The following is a 21,755-nucleotide window of genomic DNA, read 5'->3' as shown; positions in this document are numbered from 1 at the left end:
ATTTCTAGTACACTGTTGGAGTTGGCAATTCTAATATTAAAAAAAAAGCTTTTGTTGTTTTTGCTTAGAATAGTTTTGACTTATGTAGTCCATTTAAAAGTATAGTCATTGTATATAGTAATCACTAGTAATTCAATTAGTAACCAGGACCCAGGTTACTATAGTTTTCATCAAGGGCCCTGCTATAAGTAACAACCCCCGTGGCTGCATGAACTTTCTTGACTTGGCGGGATGGAGCGCTACTTAGCTCCTTGATTTGACCACTCAAGAGTAGCTTCATGGGGTAAAGGGTTGGTCCAGTGGTTTACGCGTGCCAGATGTATTGGATTCCACTAGACATCTCTACCAACATGCGGAAATTGACGTAAAAATGAAGAAATCTTCAATTACCTACACGTGCCTCTACTGTGATGGGTCATCTAAGTCATCTTCAGAATTTACCGATTTGAGAACCCGAAGCAATTTGTCTACTTATTTGATACTGAATGCACCAAGTATAGAAGTAAAATACCCACTTACCGCTTACGGGTACGAAGAAGATAATTTAAATTGCCTAGGAAGTCGATAATTCCATAAACTCACCTTATGTCTTCTATTTGAACAAGAAATAAATCAGACCTGAAATGTTGCCTGGTCTAAGTACAAAATCATACTCGTATCTTCAATCCACTATCTTGGATTTTTACTTGTTTTATGACACCTCATAAATACATAAATTCTGTCAAACTAGATATCGGTATACCTAGGTAGTAGGTATATTGGCAAAATAAAAATAATATTGATGTTCAAATTACGATTTATTGAACTAGAGACTAGAGGCATCCTCTTATCTAACATGAGTCTGAGTCGTGTGTGATGGAATCATCAAAACCACTAATATCTTGTCGATAGATACCTATAACATATCATTGACTGTATCGGGCCCAACCTAAACCAATAATACGATGAAAAACAAAACCACTAATATCTTGTCGATAGATACCTATAACATATCATTGACTGTATCGGGCCCAACCTAAACCAATAATACGATGAAAAGAACGTAGAACATGAGTTTGGTACCTACTGGGAAATAGATTTCTACATAGGAGAATAGAGACACATCCACCAATTTCCATTAGTATATGTATCTCTTCCATATTATATTAATAGTAGTACCTAGGTACATCAATATTTTTCCACATAGGTAAAAAGAATAGAGTGAATAGACACCCTCGCTAATTTCTACATTCGAAAAATAGACACATCCACCACTTTCTACACAAGAACAATAGGCACATCCACCGCTTTTTGGATAAAAAGATAAAGATGCACATCCACTAATTTGTGCATAGAAAGAAAAGTTGCACATCCGCTAATTTCTAGATTTTTGTCACCTTCCCAATCCCAAGTACTTTGACGCATATCCCGTCCTAACAGCAACCTTACTTCCTGTAATAATTTTTAACCTCTGTCCCTCGGCGTCCTCCAAATAAATCAAAGTTGGTCTGAATTATTGCCTGGTTCATCTTCATAAATTCATAATGAACATATGCTTAACTGGTAGGTATCTGTCTAAGTAGGTAAGTATATGGTGTGCACCTAATACAAACATGCATAATAAAATTATAATAAATAAATTATAATACTGTTAATTTATCATGAATATTGGCTACCTCTACGACAATGATCTGGTTGTCACATTGGATGTCCCGGGTTCGATTACCAGCGCGGTCGATTTTTTTTCTGTTTTATTCTCATATATACTCGTATTAGGAATGTAGGTAGGTAGATTCGTTTAAGCTTAACCCGACCTTTAGGGCTGTTTGCCCCTAGGTAGGTATACCTCACACACCTGAGCCTACCTCCTCTACGACAATGATCTGGTTGTCACATTGGATGTCCCGGGTTCGATTACCAGCGCGGTCGATTTTTTTTCTGTTTTATTCTCATATGTACTCGTATTAGGAATGTAGGTAGGTAGATTCGTATAAGCTTAACCCGACCTATAGGGCTGTTTGCCCCTAGGTAGGTATACCCCGTATACCTCACCTGAGCCTACCTACCTAAGTAGCAACCTTCCCATACATATTTACATAGGTACGCGTACATAGAACTATGCTACTTTGAATATGTATAGGTACTAAGATTTCTTTCCCTGCATTGTCATTTGTGCATAATAAATAAGTATTTAGGTACTTTTACCTACAGATATATTGATGATGATCTTTGATAGTGAGTAACATTTTAGATGAGGTAATTTGGATCTAAACTGAGATGTACCTTACTAGAATGCTCGTCACTAATGTTGTCCGCCGCGGTTAATTTTATGACTTGACTTCGACTCGAACCACCAGGTCAAAGTCTTCAGTGCTGGGTTGAACCACTAGCTAGACAGAGTTAGTGCCTTAGCTGCAACTTGAACGTGACCATGTGACTCCTGATTCTTTTGATACCTACAGGCCAGCATTGAAGTAGGTAGGTACTTGTGAAGATACAAGTTCTTCTTTCTTAATTTAGTCCTTGTGGACGTTAACACATTTTTTAGTTCTTTCTGATAAGACACCGCGTAAACAAAACATTCTTAAAGATTCATTAGAATATCGATTTTTTGCACAATCATAGCTACCATGATCTAATGACAAACAAATGGAACTCATCATCACATAGATAGGTACCTACCTACATGTACCTAGGCAATGTATGAGTAAGTGTCTATAGATTATAAGTACCTATTATTTCGGTCTTTCCATACGTACCTATTAGTCTATTCAGTCTACATAAATGATGCGTGCCACAGCAAAACGTTGTAAGTGCCATACCCCCCCAAAAAATTAATTGGTTTTATTGCAGAAATGCGTTGTAAGTGCCAAGATTTGGTTCCCTGACACAGTAATATGTTGTGAAATAAAACAAAGCCAAAGCACGGATGTGAAATACTCCAAGTAAGGTTAGAACTACATAAATAACCAGTAAGGACATTCAATGAAAGTCAAAGAAACGTGAGAAGTGAACAGAGGGAGCTGAAAATTTCAGCCAAGGGGAACAGGACTTACAGAACACAGTAGGATTGCATTAGAGGTAGATATCAGATATGTAACTGAACGTAGAACATGAGTTTGGTACCTACTGGGAAATAGATTTCTACATAGGAGAATAGAGACACATCCACCAATTTCCATTAGTATATCTCTTCCATATCATATTAATAGTAGTACCTAGGTACATCAATATTTTTCCACATAGGTAAAAAGAATAGAGTGAATAGACACCCTCGCTAATTTCTACATTCGAAAAATAGACACATCCACCAATTTCTACACAAGAACAATAGGCACATCCACCTATTTTTGGATAAAAAGATAAAGATGCACATCCACGAATTTGTGCATAGAAAGAAAAGTTGCACATCCGCTAATTTCTAGATTTTTGTCACCTTCCCAAGTACTTTGACGCATATCCCGTCCTAACAGCAATCTGACTTCCTGTAATAATTTTTAACCTCTGTCCCTCGGCGTCCTCCAAATAAGTCAAAGTTGATCTGAATTATTGCCTGGTTCATCTTCACAAATTCTAATGAATATTGAACATGCTTAACTGGTAGGTATCTGTCTAAGTAGGTAAGTATGTGGTGTGCACCTAATACATGCATAATAAAATTATAATACTGTTAATTTATCATGAATATTGGCTACCTCTACGACAATGATCTGGTTGTCACATTGGATGTCCCGGGTTCGATTACCAGCGCGGTCGATTTTTTTTTCTTCTCATATGTACTCGTACCTATATTAGGAATGTAGGTAGGTAGATTCGTTTAAGCTTAACCCGACCTTTAGGGCTGTTTGCCCCTAGGTAAGTATACCTGACATATCTGAGCCTACCTACCTAAGTAGCAACCTTCCCATACATATTTACATAGGTACGCGTACATAGAACTATGCTACTTTGAATATGTATAGGTACTAAGATTTCTTTCCCTGCATTGTCATTTGTGCATAATAAATAAGTATTTAGGTACCTACTTTTACCTACAGATATATTGATGATGATTAAATCTTTGATAGTGAGTAACATTTTAGATGAGGTAATTTGGATCTAAACTGAGATGTACCTGGTACTAAGATTTCTTTCCCTGCATTGTCATTTGTGCATAATAAATAAGTATTTAGGTACTTTTACCTACAGATATATTGATGATGATAAATCTTTGATAGTGAGTAACATTTTAGATGAGGTAATTTGGATCTAAACTGAGATGTACCTAAGGTATTAAGATCGACATAAAAGGTGCCTATGGATGCCTTGCAATAACATTTAAATTTCTCTTTCGATATATTAAAGTTGCTCCTTCACGCCATCCAGAGTCATCAGATGTGTAAACTTGTCTTCTTCAGGTACCAGATCGAGATCTTCAATCACGTCCGGGAAATCCTTGAAGTTGTCCTTGCGAACTTGGGCCAGGACTTCGATCATGTACTGAACACGCTTCTCCAACTTTCCTGCGAACGAGAATTACACACCCAATTAAAATTTGACAATGATTCACTGATTGTCGAGTAAAATGAAAAATGATATTGCTTCTTACAGTCCTCTATTGAAGTAGATATTTAATGCATCATACTGACAATACCTACATACGTCGTTGTGGTCGTAGTATGTACGTTGATCGATAATAATGATTATACATAAATACACCATTTCCAAAACATATTTCTCACATTAATACTGAGAATAAATTACAGTTTCCATTGTCTTAACATGTTAGATTTTATGAACTAATTGGGACCAAGGGATGTTCATAAAATTGGGGTTCCATATAAAAGTTCATAAAATCAGGGTTACATTAGAAAACAAAGAAAACATGGCAAATTTTTGACAGTAAATCCTTATTTATTGATTTTTTGTTCTTTTAGTGACTTGGGGTTCCATATAAAAGTTCATAAAATCAGGGTTACATTAGAAAACAGAGAAAACATGGCAAATTTTTGACAGTAAATCCTTATTTTATTGATTTTTTGTTCTTTTAGTGACATATTTATGTAACTAAAAGGACAAAATATGTTCATTTTAGCATTATTGTTTAAGATTTCTGTGAGGTTTTATAAACAAATATTGGAAATTTCCATTTGCATTATCTTTAAAAGCTGATTTTTGAGTAATAAAAAAATAAAAGGCTCAGATTTTTGAGTTCATATAACCAAGGTTCATAAAATCAGGGTTCTACTGTCATCAGAACTCAGAACTGATATTTTTCATTCATTTACAGGATACAGGATACTAACTAAAAGAAAAGAAGAAGAAGAAGAAGAAGAAGAAGAAGAAAAAAAGAAGAAGAAGCCTAATGGGTAATGGAACAAACCATGATACAATTTGGTAAATACTTATGGTTTAAGTTGGGGTTCCATATAAAAGTTCATAAAATCAGGGTTACATTAGAAAACAGAGAAAACATGGCAAATTTTTGACAGTAAATCCTTATTTATTGATTTTTTGTTCTTTTAGTGACATATTATGTAACTAAAAGGACAAAATATGTTCATTTTAGCATTATTGTTTAAGATTTCTGTGAGGTTTTATAAACAAAAATTGGAAATTTTCATTTGCATTATCTTTAAAAGCTGATTTTTGAGTAATAAAAAAATAAAAGGCTCAGATTTTTGAGTTCATATAACCGAGGTTCATAAAATCAGGGTTCTACTGTCATCAGAACTCAGAACTGATATTTTTCATTCATTTACAGGATACTAACTAAAAGAAAAGAAGAAGGAGAAGAAGAAGAAAAAAAAAGAAGAAGCCTAATGGGTAATGGAACAAACCATGATACAATTTGGTAAATACTTATGGTTTACTTATCCATCGTCATAAAATCAGGGTTCTACTGTCATCAGAACTCAGAACTGATATTTTTCATTCATTTACAGGATACTAACTAAAAGAAAAGAAGAAGAAGAAAAAAAAGAAAAGAAAAGAAAAAAAAAAAAAAAAAGAAGAAGAAACCTAATGGGTAATGGAACAAACCATGATACAATTTGGTAAATACTTATGGTTTACTTATCCATCTATTTTTATTTGCCTATGTTTTCAGAGAGATGGCTGTCCCAAAATTGTCAACCTGGGTAGCTCTAAAACTGACTTGTTCTATGAAAGGAAAAAATATGGATTCAAAAGAAGATAGAATTATGGTGGTCATCTCATTTGTACATACTTGGTGTCTTATTAATTTTCTATGTGGTAGCAATTATTCAATACAGTTAATTCACCTTGCTGAGTGGCTATGTCCAACATTCATCCACCTATCACACAGGCTAAAGTACAATTTTTCTGTACTCTGGGCTTCCTTGAATCCAACTAAAATGGAGCTGACATATATCAATCAAATAGCCTAGTGCTCTTGTCAGAGCAGTCTCATGTAAATCATCAAGTTTCCATTCCTCAACTTCTGTATTGATACTTCCTTGAATCCAACTAAAATGGAGCTGACAAATATCAATCAAATAGCCTAGTGCTCTTGTCAGAGCAGTCTCATGTAAATCATCAATTTTCCATTCCTCAACTTCTGCATTGATGAACATTCATGCACCTATCACACAGGCTAAAGTACAATTTTTCTGTACTCTGGGCTTCCTTGAATCCAACTAAAATGGAGCTGACAAATATCAATCAAATAGCCTAGTGCTCTTGTCAGAGCAGTCTCATGTAAATCATCAAGTTTCCATTCCTCAACTTCTGCATTGATGGCTGAACTCAAATCACTCCTGCAGTCTCCTGAGATGAGGTTATCCCTGGCCACATTCATGTTTTCCAATATCACTTTGGTGATGGTGGTTAACTTTAAGTCCAAGTCCTTTGGATCCTTGATAATGGTTTTTGTTGCTCTTGTTGTAATGTTGGACCCCAATAGTGAATATCGTACAAGCAAGTTGGCTGAAAATGAGATTGATTTTAGAATAATTCAGATACTGAGTTAAGCATGAATGAAATGTCACAAATGTTGTTTCTCGATCCACACACATTGCTAAATTCCATGTTGATATGCACTTAATTCAGCAACCTTCAGACTTCAGATGCAAAGTATAATGTAAGTACAAAGATTATACATTTTTAGTGTTTCTTTTTACTGATTGTTTTGAAATTGAACAAGTGAATTTACCTTCTTGTTGAGCTTTGAAGAATGAATCTATCACAGAATAATGTACATCAAACTCATGGGCATATTTATTCATTTCTTCCCTTTCCAATGCATCATGGGTCTCATTGTGTATTTGAGCTCTAGCTTGCATCTGAAATAATAAAAATTATCAACTCTCCAATTTTTTCTAGCTTTAGTTTGTCTGTATGTCTTTTTTTATCATTATTGTAATAAATCCTGAATGGTCAATTCGATTTTGAAATGAATCTTGACAAATTGTCCAACTTATAAAGAACATTTAATCATTCATTTCTTACTCTTTGGGCCGTTGGGGGCCTCATAGGGTTCTTTTTTGCAAGTGAGTTATACATTTCACTGAACTATCTTTTTCTAGCTTTAGTTTGTCTGTATGTCTTTTTTTATCATTATTGTAATAAATCCTGAATGGTCAATTCGATTTTGAAATGAATCTTAACAAATTGTCCAACTTATAAAGAACATTTAATCATTCATTTCTTACTCTGTTGGGCCGTTGGGGGCCTCATAGGGTTCTTTTTTGCAAGTGAGTTATACATTTCACTGAACTATTATGCTAAGTGTCCACTGGAAATAAATATTGTGCAAGAAACTTTCCTATGATTCTCTGTGTGTAAACATAAACACAGGAAGTCTCTTGGAGAAGCCAATATTATTGCCAGTGGACACTTAGGGCCGAATGCACAGTCGTCAGTCGTACTTTAATGATCAGGGATAGGGGTCGCAAATCCCGCACGTTTCCAATCCCGCGGGATCCCGCGCGGGATTTGGCCAATCCCGCGGGATCCCGCACTTATGCAATTGAAGGGGCAACATAGGTATTTATCAGCTAAACCCCCGCCAAAGGTGACTGAAACTCTTTCTTTGCTTTCTCTGTGTGTAAACATAAACACAGGAAGTCTCTTGGAGAAGCCAATATTATTGCCAGTGGACACTTAGGGCCGAATGCACAGTCGTACTTTAATGATCAGGGATTCCTTTTAGTGCTTTCCTAAAATAAAATTCATATGCATAGTGGATCCTAAACTCCTCCTAGTTACGCAAGCGAAATGTGTATTTCCAACTTTCTTTTACATTTTAATTTCAATACACTGACGTGCAGAAAATTTGGAACAGATTGACTTTGAAATGGATGTACGAGTATTCAATAAAAATGAAAACTGTCCTTTTTTTTGCATTCCAGTGTATATCGTATCTATAGCAACCAAAAATCAGTCGAAACTGGTCGATAGCAAATGAATGCGATTAGTATCCAAATCACAAGGGTTTATTATTTTAGGGTTTATTTATTTTTTTTATTCCCCATCCGTGGCACAAGCTCTGCTTATACGGATGGGTATACCATTTATAAGTGCCCTGCCTATCCCATTGAGAACTTGCCTGGCCATTGGAGGCGTTCCTATGAATCAGAGCTTGGATGTGATTAAGAAAGGTGAGATTCATTTTTTTCACTAGGTACCTATTAATGATGTTTATAGACTCTTGAGTGGAAGGTAGCCACTAGGCGAAGTTAGCGCCGGAGGCGTTCTCTATCACCTAACTTTTTTTTATAGAGTTTTGATAGAGGAGACTGTAAATGCTCCCGAAATCGAAGAGAGAATGAGGACAGGATAGGAGAAAGCCAGCCGTTCCGGGAACGAACATTAACCGTTCAGGATAAAATCCGCCCCGGGCGGGAATCGGGCCCGCGGCCCAGAGCTTACAAGGCGCGCTACCAACCAAGCTAACTAGGTTGACTACAGTCAAATCAGAGTATAACCTATACTGGATACACAAAAAAAAACTAATCAAACTTGTTCTCTTTCAGGTTGTCACATGATGGTGGCCACACCCGGTAGACTCATGGATATGTTAGACAAGAAGATGGTGTCGTTAGACGTCTGTCGTTACCTGTGTCTAGATGAGGCGGACCGTATGGTAGACATGGGATTTGAAGAGGATGTCCGGACCATATTTTCCTTCTTCCGCGGTCAAAGGCAGACGCTGCTGTTTTCGGCCACTATGCCAAAGAAGATTCAGAACTTTGCCCGCTCAGCTCTGGTTAAACCTATAACTATCAACGTAGGACGAGCAGGTAAGTCTCTTTTATATCTTATGATTACGCTTATTATGCCTGGATCAATCCTGCTGGGATAGAATTGAAAAGTCTTTTTACCTAACCTCACAGTCTGAGCCTAACCAATCCCCCCACAGAAAAAGTTGTATGAACCCAGCTCTCAGAAAGCCTCCAAAACAATCAACTTGGCTCCCGAGGGTGTGTTGAGTTATATATTTTTTTCTCGCTAGTTTCAAAATATTTTGCCCTCCATTAATCGTAAAACTTGTTTTTGATAATAGTCCCCCATCACAAATATCACATCCTCTATTGCCTTGTGCTGCAGTTCTTAATCCCCATTTTATTTGTTCGTTTCAGGTGCTGCGAGTATGAATGTGGTTCAGGAAGTGGAATACGTGAAGCAAGAGGCTAAGATTGTCTACTTGCTGGAGTGCCTGCAGAAGACTGAACCCCCTGTATTGATATTCGCAGAGAAGAAACAAGACGTGGATGCCATTCACGAGTATCTACTCTTAAAAGGTAAACCATTTTTCACTCTAAAGAGCCTAAAAGAAGACCAAAACAATCAAACTTTGGAAAACTGAGTCGTACAGAACAGTTTTAACTTGCACTAATGCTATCAACTTCTCTTCAATGTTCTACATTTGCAATGGCTTTCATAGGTTCCTGACTAAGGACTCTAAAGAGATATTTCTGGTGTTGATTTCTTGAGGAATTAAAGGAACTGCATTACTACATATAACATATTGTGCTTAGTCAGAAATATCCTGAAATGAGTATCTCCAAGACCCCAAAGTAGGGTTCAACTTGTGGTACCAGGAGGGCCCAGGAGTTGATGAATTCATTTTGAAAGTATATTGGTTAAACCGTTAAACTATTGAATATTATGGTCCCTTTGAAGTTTGGGTTTTCAGAATTTTGACCTTTTAAGAACCAATTTAACTCGACAATAAGTAGTATTTATTTACCAACCTGTGCAGTGCTTTCGACAAAGTTTGCAGACCACTGACTGCTTTAACATATTAGGATATTGGACCGATGACTCATAACATAAAAACTGTGAACATTTAGATTAGAGATGGATTAGAGTTTTACTATTTTACTAAAGAGCATTTTCCTTACTAAACTTATATTATGTATGTTCCTACATTTAGGGATTTGGGTGTCCCTAAATTTCCGAGTTGGTGGACCTAAGTACGGCCCTGCTAACTGATAAAATATAAGTAGCATGTAGTATGTAATGTGTGATCTGCTAATCGCTTCCTCTCACGGTGTGCTGTTATTTATACCTCCAAACCGTCCAAACAACACCTTGCTTATCTCGGTTCATTTATTTACATTTCTATCATACCAAAATCAAGTAATAAGTTGTATCTTTGTGAATAGGTTGTTCCTGATCTGTGCCACCATGAACAAACGTATGCAAGATTTGATTTATTTGTATTTGGGTAGGTGGGTAAGGTGGGGTTGACTTTTACGCACATCAATTGGGAGTAATTACGAAGTCCAAAGTCTAAATTTTCACACAGACAGATATATCCTATGATTCCTATGTTTAATTTGAAAATTGAATTGTATTGTATATCGAGTGGCAAAGGCTTTTTTTCTTCTTCAATACATGAAATTTACACACATTTATAAAAGTTGTGTCAGTACAAAGCTTGCGCTTAAACTATAGTAGGTATCGTAACATTTTATAAAAGCAGGTCTACATAATTATGTGGGAATAACTACGAGTACTTAATATTTGCATAATATCTTTATAATTAATACAGGGTCTGTAAGAGAAATGAACTTTTTTTCTTCTTCAATACATGAAATTTACACACATTTATAAAAGTTGTGTCAGTACAAAGCTTGCGCTTAAACTATAGTAGGTATCATAACATTTTATAATAGCAGTGGGTACATATGTGGGAATAACTACGAGTACTTAATATTTGCATAATATCTTTGTAATTAATACAGGGTCTGTAAGAGAAATGAACCCTTTCTAAATTAAGCATAACTTTGTCTGTAATGAAAGATTTCACTGTGGCCTTGGTAAAGGGGCTTTCCGTACCTAGGCTGGAAGCTTGAACTAATTTATTTGAATGCGGTTTCTGAGATGACTCGAACTTAGAAAATGATTTAACGCAAACAGGGGGGGATTTCGATTATCTATTGACAAAATCCATTCCCACATGAAAGAACCCTGTATTAATGTCATTGTCACTGTGAGTCGGAATGGAGTTATTATTTAAAGATAAAAGATATTTAAATATCTCACAGGACGGATAGATATCAAATCAATTCAATTTAAATAGGTACTTAATATTCTCAAATCAATTCAATTTAAATAGGTACCTAATATTCTCAAATCAATTCAATTCAAATACCTCGCTTAAGAATAAAGACTCTTATTTTGCCAGCAGTTCCTCTCAAAAAGTTCGTGACATTCAAAGTCGTGTCCCTTTTATAATGAACTTATTAAAAATCCTTTCAAAAAAGCATGCACTCCGGAGGTCCCGGGTTAGATTTAAGAGGTGAAAAGATTATCGCCCTTATCTATTCAATTGGAAACCCTTTCCGTGGAAACGATCAACCGGTTTTCATTATAAACCTAGTTTGCTAGATGCCTTAACAACATCGATGGTTGGCTCTTTGTCGTTCTTTGGGAACTCGTTAGGTTTAGCTCATCGTTGAGAAATGGTTACATGGTTGGGGAACTGTTGGCCAACGGTAACACAACGTGCCAACCCATACATTTTGTCAACCATCAAAATATAACGAAAGGCCAACAAGTACCCAACCTAAAATGTTATTTGGGTGTTTATCGTCACTGTATAACCGCTAAGGGTTTTACCCTCCTTTCAAACTACCTGGCGCTTCATATTAACCTCACCCTGAGTGGGGCCGGGAAAAGCCAGCAGCACGCGATTGTCCAGATGGTCACCCAACCGGATAGGTACCACGTGCGGCGTTGCTTAACCTCAATGATCCATTGGGAACTAACGTGCTGTGTTGCCGCTGGACTATTATAAAATCCTTTCAATATGTCCTCGTGGGGGTATTGCCACCCTGAACCCGTATGGAACTGTCTATGATTCAGATTCCGGTGTTTACTACTTGCACATCATAGTACTGATTGTATCGAAATTAATCGTCATTTGTATACCTATGACGCAAAATTAACAAAGGGTCAAAGGTTAATTTAGAAGAGGTGAAAAGATTATCGCCCTTATCTATTCAATTGGAAACCCTTTCCGTGGAAACGATCAACCGGTTTTCATTATAAACCTAGTTCCCTAGATGCCCTAACAACATTGGGTTGGCTCTTTTTCGTTCTTTGGAAAATCGTTAGGGTTGGCTCATCGTTGGTCGAATGACAAACTACCTGCCGCTTCATATTAACCTCACCCTGAGTGGGGCCGGGAAAATCCAGCAGCACGCGATTGTCCAGATGGTCACCCAACCGGATAGGTACCACGTGCAATGTTGCTTAACCTCAATGATCCATTGGGAACTAACGTGCTGTGTCGCCGCTGGCCTATTATAAAATCCTTTCAATATGTCCTCGTGGGGGTATCGCCACCCTGAACCCGTATGGGACTGTCTGTGATTCAGATTCCGGTGTTTACTACTTGCACATCATAGTACTGATTGTATCGAAATTAATCGTCATTTGTATACCTATGACGCAAAATTAACAAAGGGTCAAAGGTTAATTTAGTTTAATTAGACTTTATCATGGATTTGAATTGGGCATTTATGAAAAAGAAGAAAAAAGTACACAGTGTTACTCATCCAGTAGGTCTCCCGTATGCAAGTAAGAATTGTATGTACCTACCTGCATTTCTGGTACGCACCTAGAACACCTGTACGCAAGTAGCATGCAGTTAAAATTGGTTTCACTTAGAAAATGCCTAAACGGCTTTCATAGGTTCCTGACTAAGGACTCTAAAGAGATATTTCTGGTGTTGATTTCTTGAGGAATTAAAGGAACTGCATTACTACATATTGTGCTTAGTCAGAAATATCCTGAAATGAGTGTCTCCAAGACCCCAAAGTAGGGTTCAACTTATGGGACCAGGAGTTGATAGATTCACGTTGAAAGTACATATATTGGTTGAACTATTGAATAATATGGTGCTTTTGAAGTTTGACTTTTCAGAATTTTGACCTTTTAAGAACCAATTTAACTCGACAATAGTATTTATTTACCAACCTGTGCAGTGCTTTCGACAAGGTTTGCAGACCACTGACTGCTTTAACAATATTAGGATATTGGACCGATGACTCATAACATAAAAACTGTGAAAATTTAGATTAGAGTTTTACTATTTTACTAGAGAGCATTTTCCACTTACTTCTGTTCCAGGAGCTATGCGAGTCGGAGTGATAAATGGCTTGCAAAGACATAGGAAAGTTCTCAACAGACCCCGAGTTGTTGGTAAGTACCTACGATTTCATATGCTTTCCCTCCTACTGATCTATCCAAGATTTTGAATTTTTTGATTAAAATTTAAAGAAAATTTTGCTTCAGATTTTGAGCCAAGTCTGAATTTGAAATGTTTTATTATTATTATTTTTCAAGAGGTTTTTTCAAGAACTGTAACTGCTAGGGTTCTTATCGTTCTGAAATCGAAGAGAGAAGGAAGACCTTATCCCTTCAGGATAAAATCCGCCCCGGGCGGGAATCGAACCCGTGGACAAGGCAGACCCGCTACCAACCAAGCTAACAAGGCTGGCAATTTGAAATATTTAATTGAAATTTTGTTCGAGTTTTTGAGCTTATCGAGGTAGAATACGTAATACATTTGGTTCTTTATTGGTTTACTCCAGTCCAAGCAAGATCTTTTGGGGCTGTTTGACGGAAGCCTCAGGGTGGGCTTTATAAATGGTTTGAAATTTACCATAGTTATTTTCCATCAATGCAGCCAGCCTTGTTAGCTTGGTTGCTAGCGCGTCTGCCTTGTAAGCGCTAGGCCGCAGGTTCGATTCCTGCCCGGGGCGGATTTCATCCTGACCGAATAAGGTTCGTTCTCGGAACGGCTAGCTTTCTCCGGTCCCGTTTTCCTTGGCAGTTACAGTTGCCTCTATCAAACAGTTGCCTCTCTCTCTTTTTTTTAATCACTTATTTATTAAATAAATGCAAGAAGGAGTTTTCACAATTAGAGCAGTGATTAGTGTTATTATAGGGTTAGGTTAAATACAAAAAGGAGCTTTTCTTTTCAACGGACGTGACTTCTGCATAATTACCATGTTTTTGCATGTTTTATTTAAAGTGGTAGGATTCTTCTAATGGAGCTCTTCCACCCAACCATTTTCCATGTTTCAGCCATTGGAAGACTTTGTGAGAAATGTGATGGCAAGTGTGTTATCCTTTGGAGAATATAGTACACATGAGTTATCTCAGGTTGAAGTGTGCACCTAGCATACTATGGCATCAGGTATTTTTAGAATGAACCGATAGGCAGGGCAGCACAATAGTACTGAATGATATCGTGTGTCTGACGGGCCAACTCACGTGACGGACAAATAATAAGGCCATATGGACCCTCCCCTGGGAGAAACGGTAGCTTGGTCTCTTGCTCGAGACAAAACATGAGGATGGGTAAGACGAACACGAGGGTTTTACCGCTGCCTGTGAACGCTATGCCGATGATATCTCTACCTGTAATGAGACAACATAACAAGTCAGTATAACTAGAAAACATAACTTCATTTCAAGTCGTACTGTCAACTATTCCTATAGGTTACCATGTCTAGATAAAGTCCTATGTTTATTTGACTTGTTACTTTCTTATTTAACTGGTAGGTAAGAAGGTAAGTAACAAGTCAGTATAAAAATAGGGCTTTATCAAGACTAGCACATAACAAGTCAGTATAACTAGAAAACATAACTTCATTTCAAGTCGTACTGTCAACTATTCCTATAGGTTACCATGTCTAGATAAAGCCCTATGTTTATTTGACTTGTTACTTTCTTATTTATATGGTAAGTAAGTAACAAGTCAGCATAAAAATAGGGCTTTATCAAGACTAGTGGTAACCTATTGGAGTAATCCACAGTACGACTTGAAATGAAGTTTAATTCTTATTGTTTTGTTTAAAAGCCTTGTCGGTAGAGGGTTACAGAAGTTACTTTGTGACACATCACTTTGCCATGGGAGCTGACTACATGAGTCTTCAGATTGGCATGGGGGCTTTTCTTATTTCTAGAAAGCTAAATTTGTCATCTATTGAGTAAGTAAATAAAGGAATTTCTTACTCAGGCTGCTCTGAAAGCCTGCTACTTGGTAAATTTCTTAATAAGTATCCTTGGCAGGGAAATGCTGCAAGCATTCTTTGAACTCTTCCCTCAGAAGGAAACCTTGATTCAAATTTTTATCTGTAAAAATAAACTAGTTGTTAGTACCCTTGACTTACCTGATAAAGCAGCAGGAATGCCTTGTACTTGAATGGGGGTAGGTTTCTTAATGCCCTTGGCCTCCAAAGCTCTGACTAGACTCTCAGGTAACTTCATAAGCCGAAAGCTACAGCATGCAGGAGGCACATCGTCTCCCTCGACTAGGATTCTAAGATTCCTACGGATAATATCATGGACTTGATCGGGAAGTGAAAGAATACAGCGGGGAGCTCTCCAACTGGTTTTGATAGGATCATTGTACTGAATACCTGTGGAATGTGTCAGAAAATGATTTCTTTTTTAACGTCATATTTAAATGACATATTTAACTTGGGACTTTTAAACAGCTGTTTTGATGCTATAATTCCACATAACTGAGTGGAAACAAAAGAACCACTCCACGCAGTGACTTTCAGCATTTAACAATTTATTTTCAGCCATATGGTTGAAAGTTTTTACAGGATTTTACATACTTAGTACTCACTTTATGTTGAAATCAGAGGTATTTTCATAATCATGGCACCGTCATCATAGATATTGACTTTGATCCGAGCAAGGATATGTCTGTTACGTAAGTGTTCTCAAGTTAATTCAATTCAAATACTAATAAGTATTCTCAAATGGCACCGTCATCATAGATATTGACTTTGATCCGAGCAAGGATATGTCTGTTACGTAAGTGTTCTCAAGTTAATTCAATTCAAATACCTAATGTGTATTCTCAAACTTAATATTCTCAAATCAATTCAATTTAAATAGGTACCTAATATTCTCAAATCAATTCAATTCAAATACTTAATGTAGACTGCCCGCTTAAGAATAAATACTCTTATTTTGCCAGCAGTTCCGCTCAAAAAGTTCGTGACATTCAAAGTCGTGTCCCTTTTAAAATGATCTTATTAAAAATCCTTCCAAAAAAGCATGCACTCCGGAGCTCCCGGGTTAGATTCTCGGCTGGGTCGAAGTTTTTTCGGCTCTGTGAATACCTAGCGCTTACAGGGTAGACGAGCTACCCCCAAGCTAAAAACTAGACTGGCAATTCAACATCCTTACTCCTCTTGTCATAATGTTATAGGTGTGACTGTGTTGGGATATTGAAAGAGCGTAACGTGGATGTGGAACAAAGATTTCCCGAGGATTCATCAGCCAAGAATAAGAAGAGGTCTACACGATGTCGTATGGTGTTTCGTACAACCATCATTCATCCGGGTACCCGGGAAACCGAAGTCTTGCAAGTGGCATCCCTTCCCATCATGTGCAGTAAGTTGAATTACGGACCCAGTCCATTACATAAATAATAGCCAGAATCACAATCAAAGTTTAAGCTGAGTTTAGCTCTTGGATTAATCAATCCAATCCAATCCAATCCAATCTCATTTGTTAGTTTCAATCTACATATAAAGATAGCTTGATCTAATAGTTATGGCTGTATGGTCGGGCCAAAGGCCATTTTACCAATGCCACTTGAATTACGGACCCAGTCCATTACATAAATAATAGCCAGAATCACAATCAAAGTTTAAGCTGAGTTTAGCTCTTGGATTAATCAATCAATCTCATTTGTTAGTTTCAATCTACATAATTATAAAGATAGCTTGATCTAATAGTTATGGCCGTATGGTCGGGCCAGAGGCCATTTTACCAATGCCATTAAAAAAATCCAAGAGTTAAAAATTAAATTTAAACTCGTATTGTGGTCCCAACCATAAGCCATAGGTTACTACTTTTAGTAATTCACTATACGATATAAGTTTTGGTCTCCATCCAACCTTTGGATGGCCATCCAAAAAATAGAGTTGTGAGACCAAAGGGCAAAGATTTAAACCCAAATAGAATTGGTACCCATTTTCCTTACAGGGTTGATTTGGGCCTTACCCCTGAGGTATCTTCTTTTTAGGTGATCTCGGAAAAAAATTGAAACCAATGAGAAGTCCCTATTGAATATTTGAGGGCGATGCTTATACACTATAAGATGTAGGATGTCCACTTCTTTATGATCAATCAACTTTTTTTGAAACCAGCTTTGTTTTTGGAAACCAAAGAAAAAATGTCTCAAAAATTAAGATGCACCTGTCTTTATGTGTCTCCTCAACATAGTCCCCTATTCCAAGAAGTCTACCGATTTAAAACAATCCATTCAATGTTAGCATGAAGGGCTCACTTATTCTGGGACCTACTGTACATAATAGAATTAGGGGGGAAGTCCCATGACGTGATTGAAATTATGAGACCCAAGTTCAGTAAAAGAAGACGAATCTACCATTATTTAAACAAGAAAGATCCATAACTGTCATTTTGGGCCTCAAAAATCTGCATCATATCTGGCATAGTCCCCTATTCCAAGAAGTCTACCGATTTAAAACAATCCATTCAATGTTAGCATGAAGGGCTCACTTATTCTGGGACCTACTGTGTGTACATATTGTACATTGTACATATTGTACATAATAGAATTAGAAGTTCAGTAAAAGAAGACGAATCTACCATTATTTAAACAAGAAAGATCCATAACTGTCATTTTGGGCCTCAAAAATCTGCATCATATATGGCATAGTCCCCTATTCCAAGAAGTCTACCGATTTAAAACAATTCATTCAATGTTAGCATGAAGGGCTCACTTATTCTGGGACCTACTGTACATATTGTACATAATAGAATTAGGGGGGAAGTCCCATGACGTGATTGAAATTGTGAGACCAAAACTTCATCAATAGACGTTGCTAGAGAATTGAAGGTTGTGTATTTGTTTGTCCTTCTTCTTGTTCTGAATATACATATTTTCTATACCAATAGACGTTGCTAGAGAATTGAAGGTTGTGTATTTGTTTGCCCTTCTTCTTGTTCTGAATATACATATTTTCTATATCTATATCTCCTTCAGTTTTTGTTTTTTATTATAAGTATTATACACTTTGGCGAGAATAAATCAAATTGAATTTGATACAAACATTCGTGTTACCATTCTTCAGTTTTTGTTTTTTATTATAAGTATTATACACTTTGGCGAGAATAAATCAAATTGAATTTGATACAAACATTCGTGTTACCATTTTAAACATTTGTTTACAATTTTAGCTTCATATTATGCGTTGTTAAATGGCTATTTACATAATCAATTTATATTATTCGTTATCAAAATCATCCTGGAATTTATTGCTTGCCTTATGTCGTAGAGTAGAATTTTAAGTTACCAACATATATTAGAATATTTTCTACAGGGTGCGCCGGATGTCGGTTGAATTATTATTATTAAACTTGTGAAATGCATAGTTTTTTTTTAGTTCGCTTGGCTTCGAATTTAATTGTGTTGTCTTAAAAAAAACCCCTAAACATTGTCTGGTTCACCCTGTATGTTTATTTTAAGAATAAATTGTATTTTTTAAGACTAAGAAGGGTGCCTTTCATATATGTTATGTATGTGGTTTATAGTTACAATTATGCTAGATCTTTTTTAAAGTAAGTGTAGACTTGTGTTCCTAGTGATAGTACATCAGTTGTATGACATTATTGTAGTTAATATCCAATATTACCTCCATTGATGCTTCAACCTCGAGTTATTTTGATTTTATATCTTATTGATATCTCTCTTCTTCACATTTGGCATCCTTTGTCATCTTGGCAATTTGCTGATGACCAGGAAGACATACAGCATTTCTCTCTACTTATAGTTACAATTATGCTAGATCTTTTTTAAAGTAAGTGTAGACTTGTGTTCCTAGTGATAGTACATCAGGTGTATGACATTATTGTTGTTAATATCCAATATTACCTCCATTGATGCTTCAACCTTGAGTTATTTTGATTTTATATCTTATTAATATCTCTCTTCTTCACATTTGGCATCCTTTGTCATCTTGGCAATTTGCTGATGACCAGGAAGACATACAGTATTTCTCTCTATGGCTTATAAAACAGCATGTTGCATAACACTTTTGCAACCAAGTTGCTAGGAATGGAAGTCTACCTTAATGTTATTATGCCCTTTTGTGTAAGCAACATGAAATTTAATATTAATGTTACAATAATCTTTGGAGACAAAAATCCAAGTACCAGTTCATCATTTGGAATTATTTGTAACCACATATGCCGGTCAGACCTACAAAATAGGTATTCATTCAGTACTCACTGTTAAGGCGAATAAAGAATTCTTTGCTTAAGAAATTGTTCCAATGCTTGAATAGGTACTCATGTTGCATAACACTTTTGCAACCAAGTTGCTAGGAATGGAAGTCTACCTTAATGTTATTATGCCCTTTTGTGTAAGCAACATGAAATATTAATGTTACAATAATCTTTGGAGACAAAAATCCAAGTACCAGTTCATCATTTGGAATTATTTGTAACCACATATGCCGGTCAGACCTACAAAACAGGTATTCATTCAGTACTCACCGTTAAGGCGAATAAAGAATTTTTTGCTTAAGAAATTTTTCCAATGCTTGAATATTGGAGACAAAAATCCAAGTACCAGTTCATCATTTGGAATTATTTGTAACCACATATGCCGGTCAGACCTACAAAATAGGTATTCATTTAGTACTCACCGTTAAGGCGAATAAAGAATTTTTTGCTTAAGAAATTTTTCCAATGGTATGCTCATACTTTAACAAAACTATACTGAGGTACCCATTTTCCTTACAGGGTTGATTTGGGCCTTACCCCTGAGGTATCTTCTTTTTATGTGATCTCGGAAAAAAATTGAAACCAAGTACCCATTTTCCTTACAGGGTTGATTTGGGCCTTACCCCTGAGGTATCTTCTTTTTAGGTGATCTCGGAAAAAAATTGAAACCAATTATTGTATTAAGTGTTTTACTATTGAATGTGTATTGTGTCGAAAAAAATTAATCTCACCTTTCTTAATCACATCCAAGCTCTGATTCATAGGAACGCCTCCAATGGCCAGGCAAGTTCTCAATGGGATAGGCAGGGCAGCACAATAGTACTGAATGATATCGTGTGTCTGACGGGCCAACTCACGTGACGGACAAATAATAAGGCCATATGGACCCTCCCCTGGGAGAAACGGTAGCTTGGTCTCTTGCTCGAGACAAAACATGAGGATGGGTAATACGAACACGAGGGTTTTACCGCTGCCTGTGAACGCTATGCCGATGATATCTCTACCTGTAATGAGACAACATAACAAGTCAGTATAACTAGAAAACATAACTTCATTTCAAGTCGTACTGTCAACTATTCCTATAGGTTACCATGTCTAGATAAAGCCCTATGTTTATTTGACTTGTTACTTTCTTATTTAACTGGTAGGTAAGAAGGTAAGTAACAAGTCAGTATAAAAATAGGGCTTTATCAAGACTAGCGGTAACCTATTGGAGTAATCCACAGTACGACTTGAAATGAAGTTTAATTCTTATTGTTTTGTTTAAAAGCCTTGTCGGTAGAGGGTTACAGAAGTTACTTTGTGACACATCACTTTGCCATGGGAGCTGACTACATGAGTCTTCAGATTGGCATGGGGGCTTTTCTTATTTCTAGAAAGCTAAATTTGTCATCTATTGAGTAAGTAAATAAAGGAATTTCTTACTCAGGCTGCTCTGAAAGCCTGCTACTTGGTAAATTTCTTAATAAGTATCCTTGGCAGGGAAATGCTGCAAGCATTCTTTGAGCTCTTCCCTCAGAAGGAAACCTTGATTCAAATTTTTATCTGTAAAAATAAACTAGTTGTTCGTACCCTTGACTTATAATTTTTTTAAAAAGAAAAAATACTTTTCTCGTTTTCTATTACACTTATTATTATTTTTTGATTTGTTCTAAGTTTCAAATCGATTTTTCCCTTTAGTTAGTCTGTTTCGAAGGATTTAAGTCCGATTTTTATGAAATTTTGGCCACCATGTTCAACACAAAGGAAATTTTCTCAATAGATTTTTATTGGGCCTTCTGCTTCAAGTTCTTTTTTTCTTTTTTCGTATATATTTTTTATTTCGTCATAACTCTCGAATGGGGTTCGTCTGATTTTGAAGAAATTTCGCAAAGATATTCACCAAAGTGTGGAATTCTTCTCGTTGGGTCCTGCAGAGCCCCTTTTCAAGAAATTCGATTTCGGGACAATAAGACCTTGGTAGTTACAGTTCCCTCTAAAAGTTATGGTAAAAGAACACTCAAATAAGCATCATTCAATAGGATAAGGAAAGTCGTGTG

At 36.5% G+C, this 21,755-nt stretch overlaps 2 protein-coding genes across 4 annotated transcripts in view; one reads left to right on the top strand and one right to left on the bottom strand.

Moving 5' to 3' along the window:
• Positions 1-6,050: 6,050 nt before the first annotated feature.
• Positions 6,051-21,755, bottom strand: part of LOC103514853 (monofunctional chorismate mutase) — an 18,489-nt gene continuing 2,784 nt past the window's right edge. Inside the window, exons 2-5 of one of the 3 annotated variants that reach the window (XM_008479767.3) lie at positions 7,133-7,262; positions 6,701-6,906; positions 6,437-6,530; positions 6,051-6,319 (exon numbers count right to left, since the gene is read on the bottom strand). In XM_008479767.3, coding sequence (XP_008477989.1) covers positions 6,288-6,319; positions 6,437-6,530; positions 6,701-6,906; positions 7,133-7,262 — 462 coding nt within the window. In that variant the 3' untranslated portion in view covers positions 6,051-6,287. Of the gene's footprint in view, positions 6,320-6,436; positions 6,531-6,562; positions 6,907-7,132; positions 7,263-21,755 lie in introns of all 3 variants that reach the window. The other 2 variants (XM_026827708.1, XM_008479766.3) reach the window with 2 other exon arrangements.
• Positions 6,900-21,755, top strand: part of LOC103514858 (ATP-dependent RNA helicase abstrakt) — a 27,362-nt gene continuing 12,506 nt past the window's right edge. The window contains exon 1 of the mRNA XM_026827704.1: positions 6,900-7,060. The gene's annotated coding sequence lies outside the window, so the exon portion shown is untranslated. The remainder of the gene's footprint in view (positions 7,061-21,755) is intronic.

Source organism: Diaphorina citri, unplaced genomic scaffold (assembly GCF_000475195.1).
Source record: "Diaphorina citri unplaced genomic scaffold, Diaci psyllid genome assembly version 1.1 scaffold1234, whole genome shotgun sequence".
Lineage (NCBI taxonomy): Eukaryota > Metazoa > Arthropoda > Insecta > Hemiptera > Psyllidae > Diaphorina > Diaphorina citri.
Note: the sequence above shows the minus strand (reverse complement) of the source record. Positions and strands in the feature narration are given on the sequence as shown.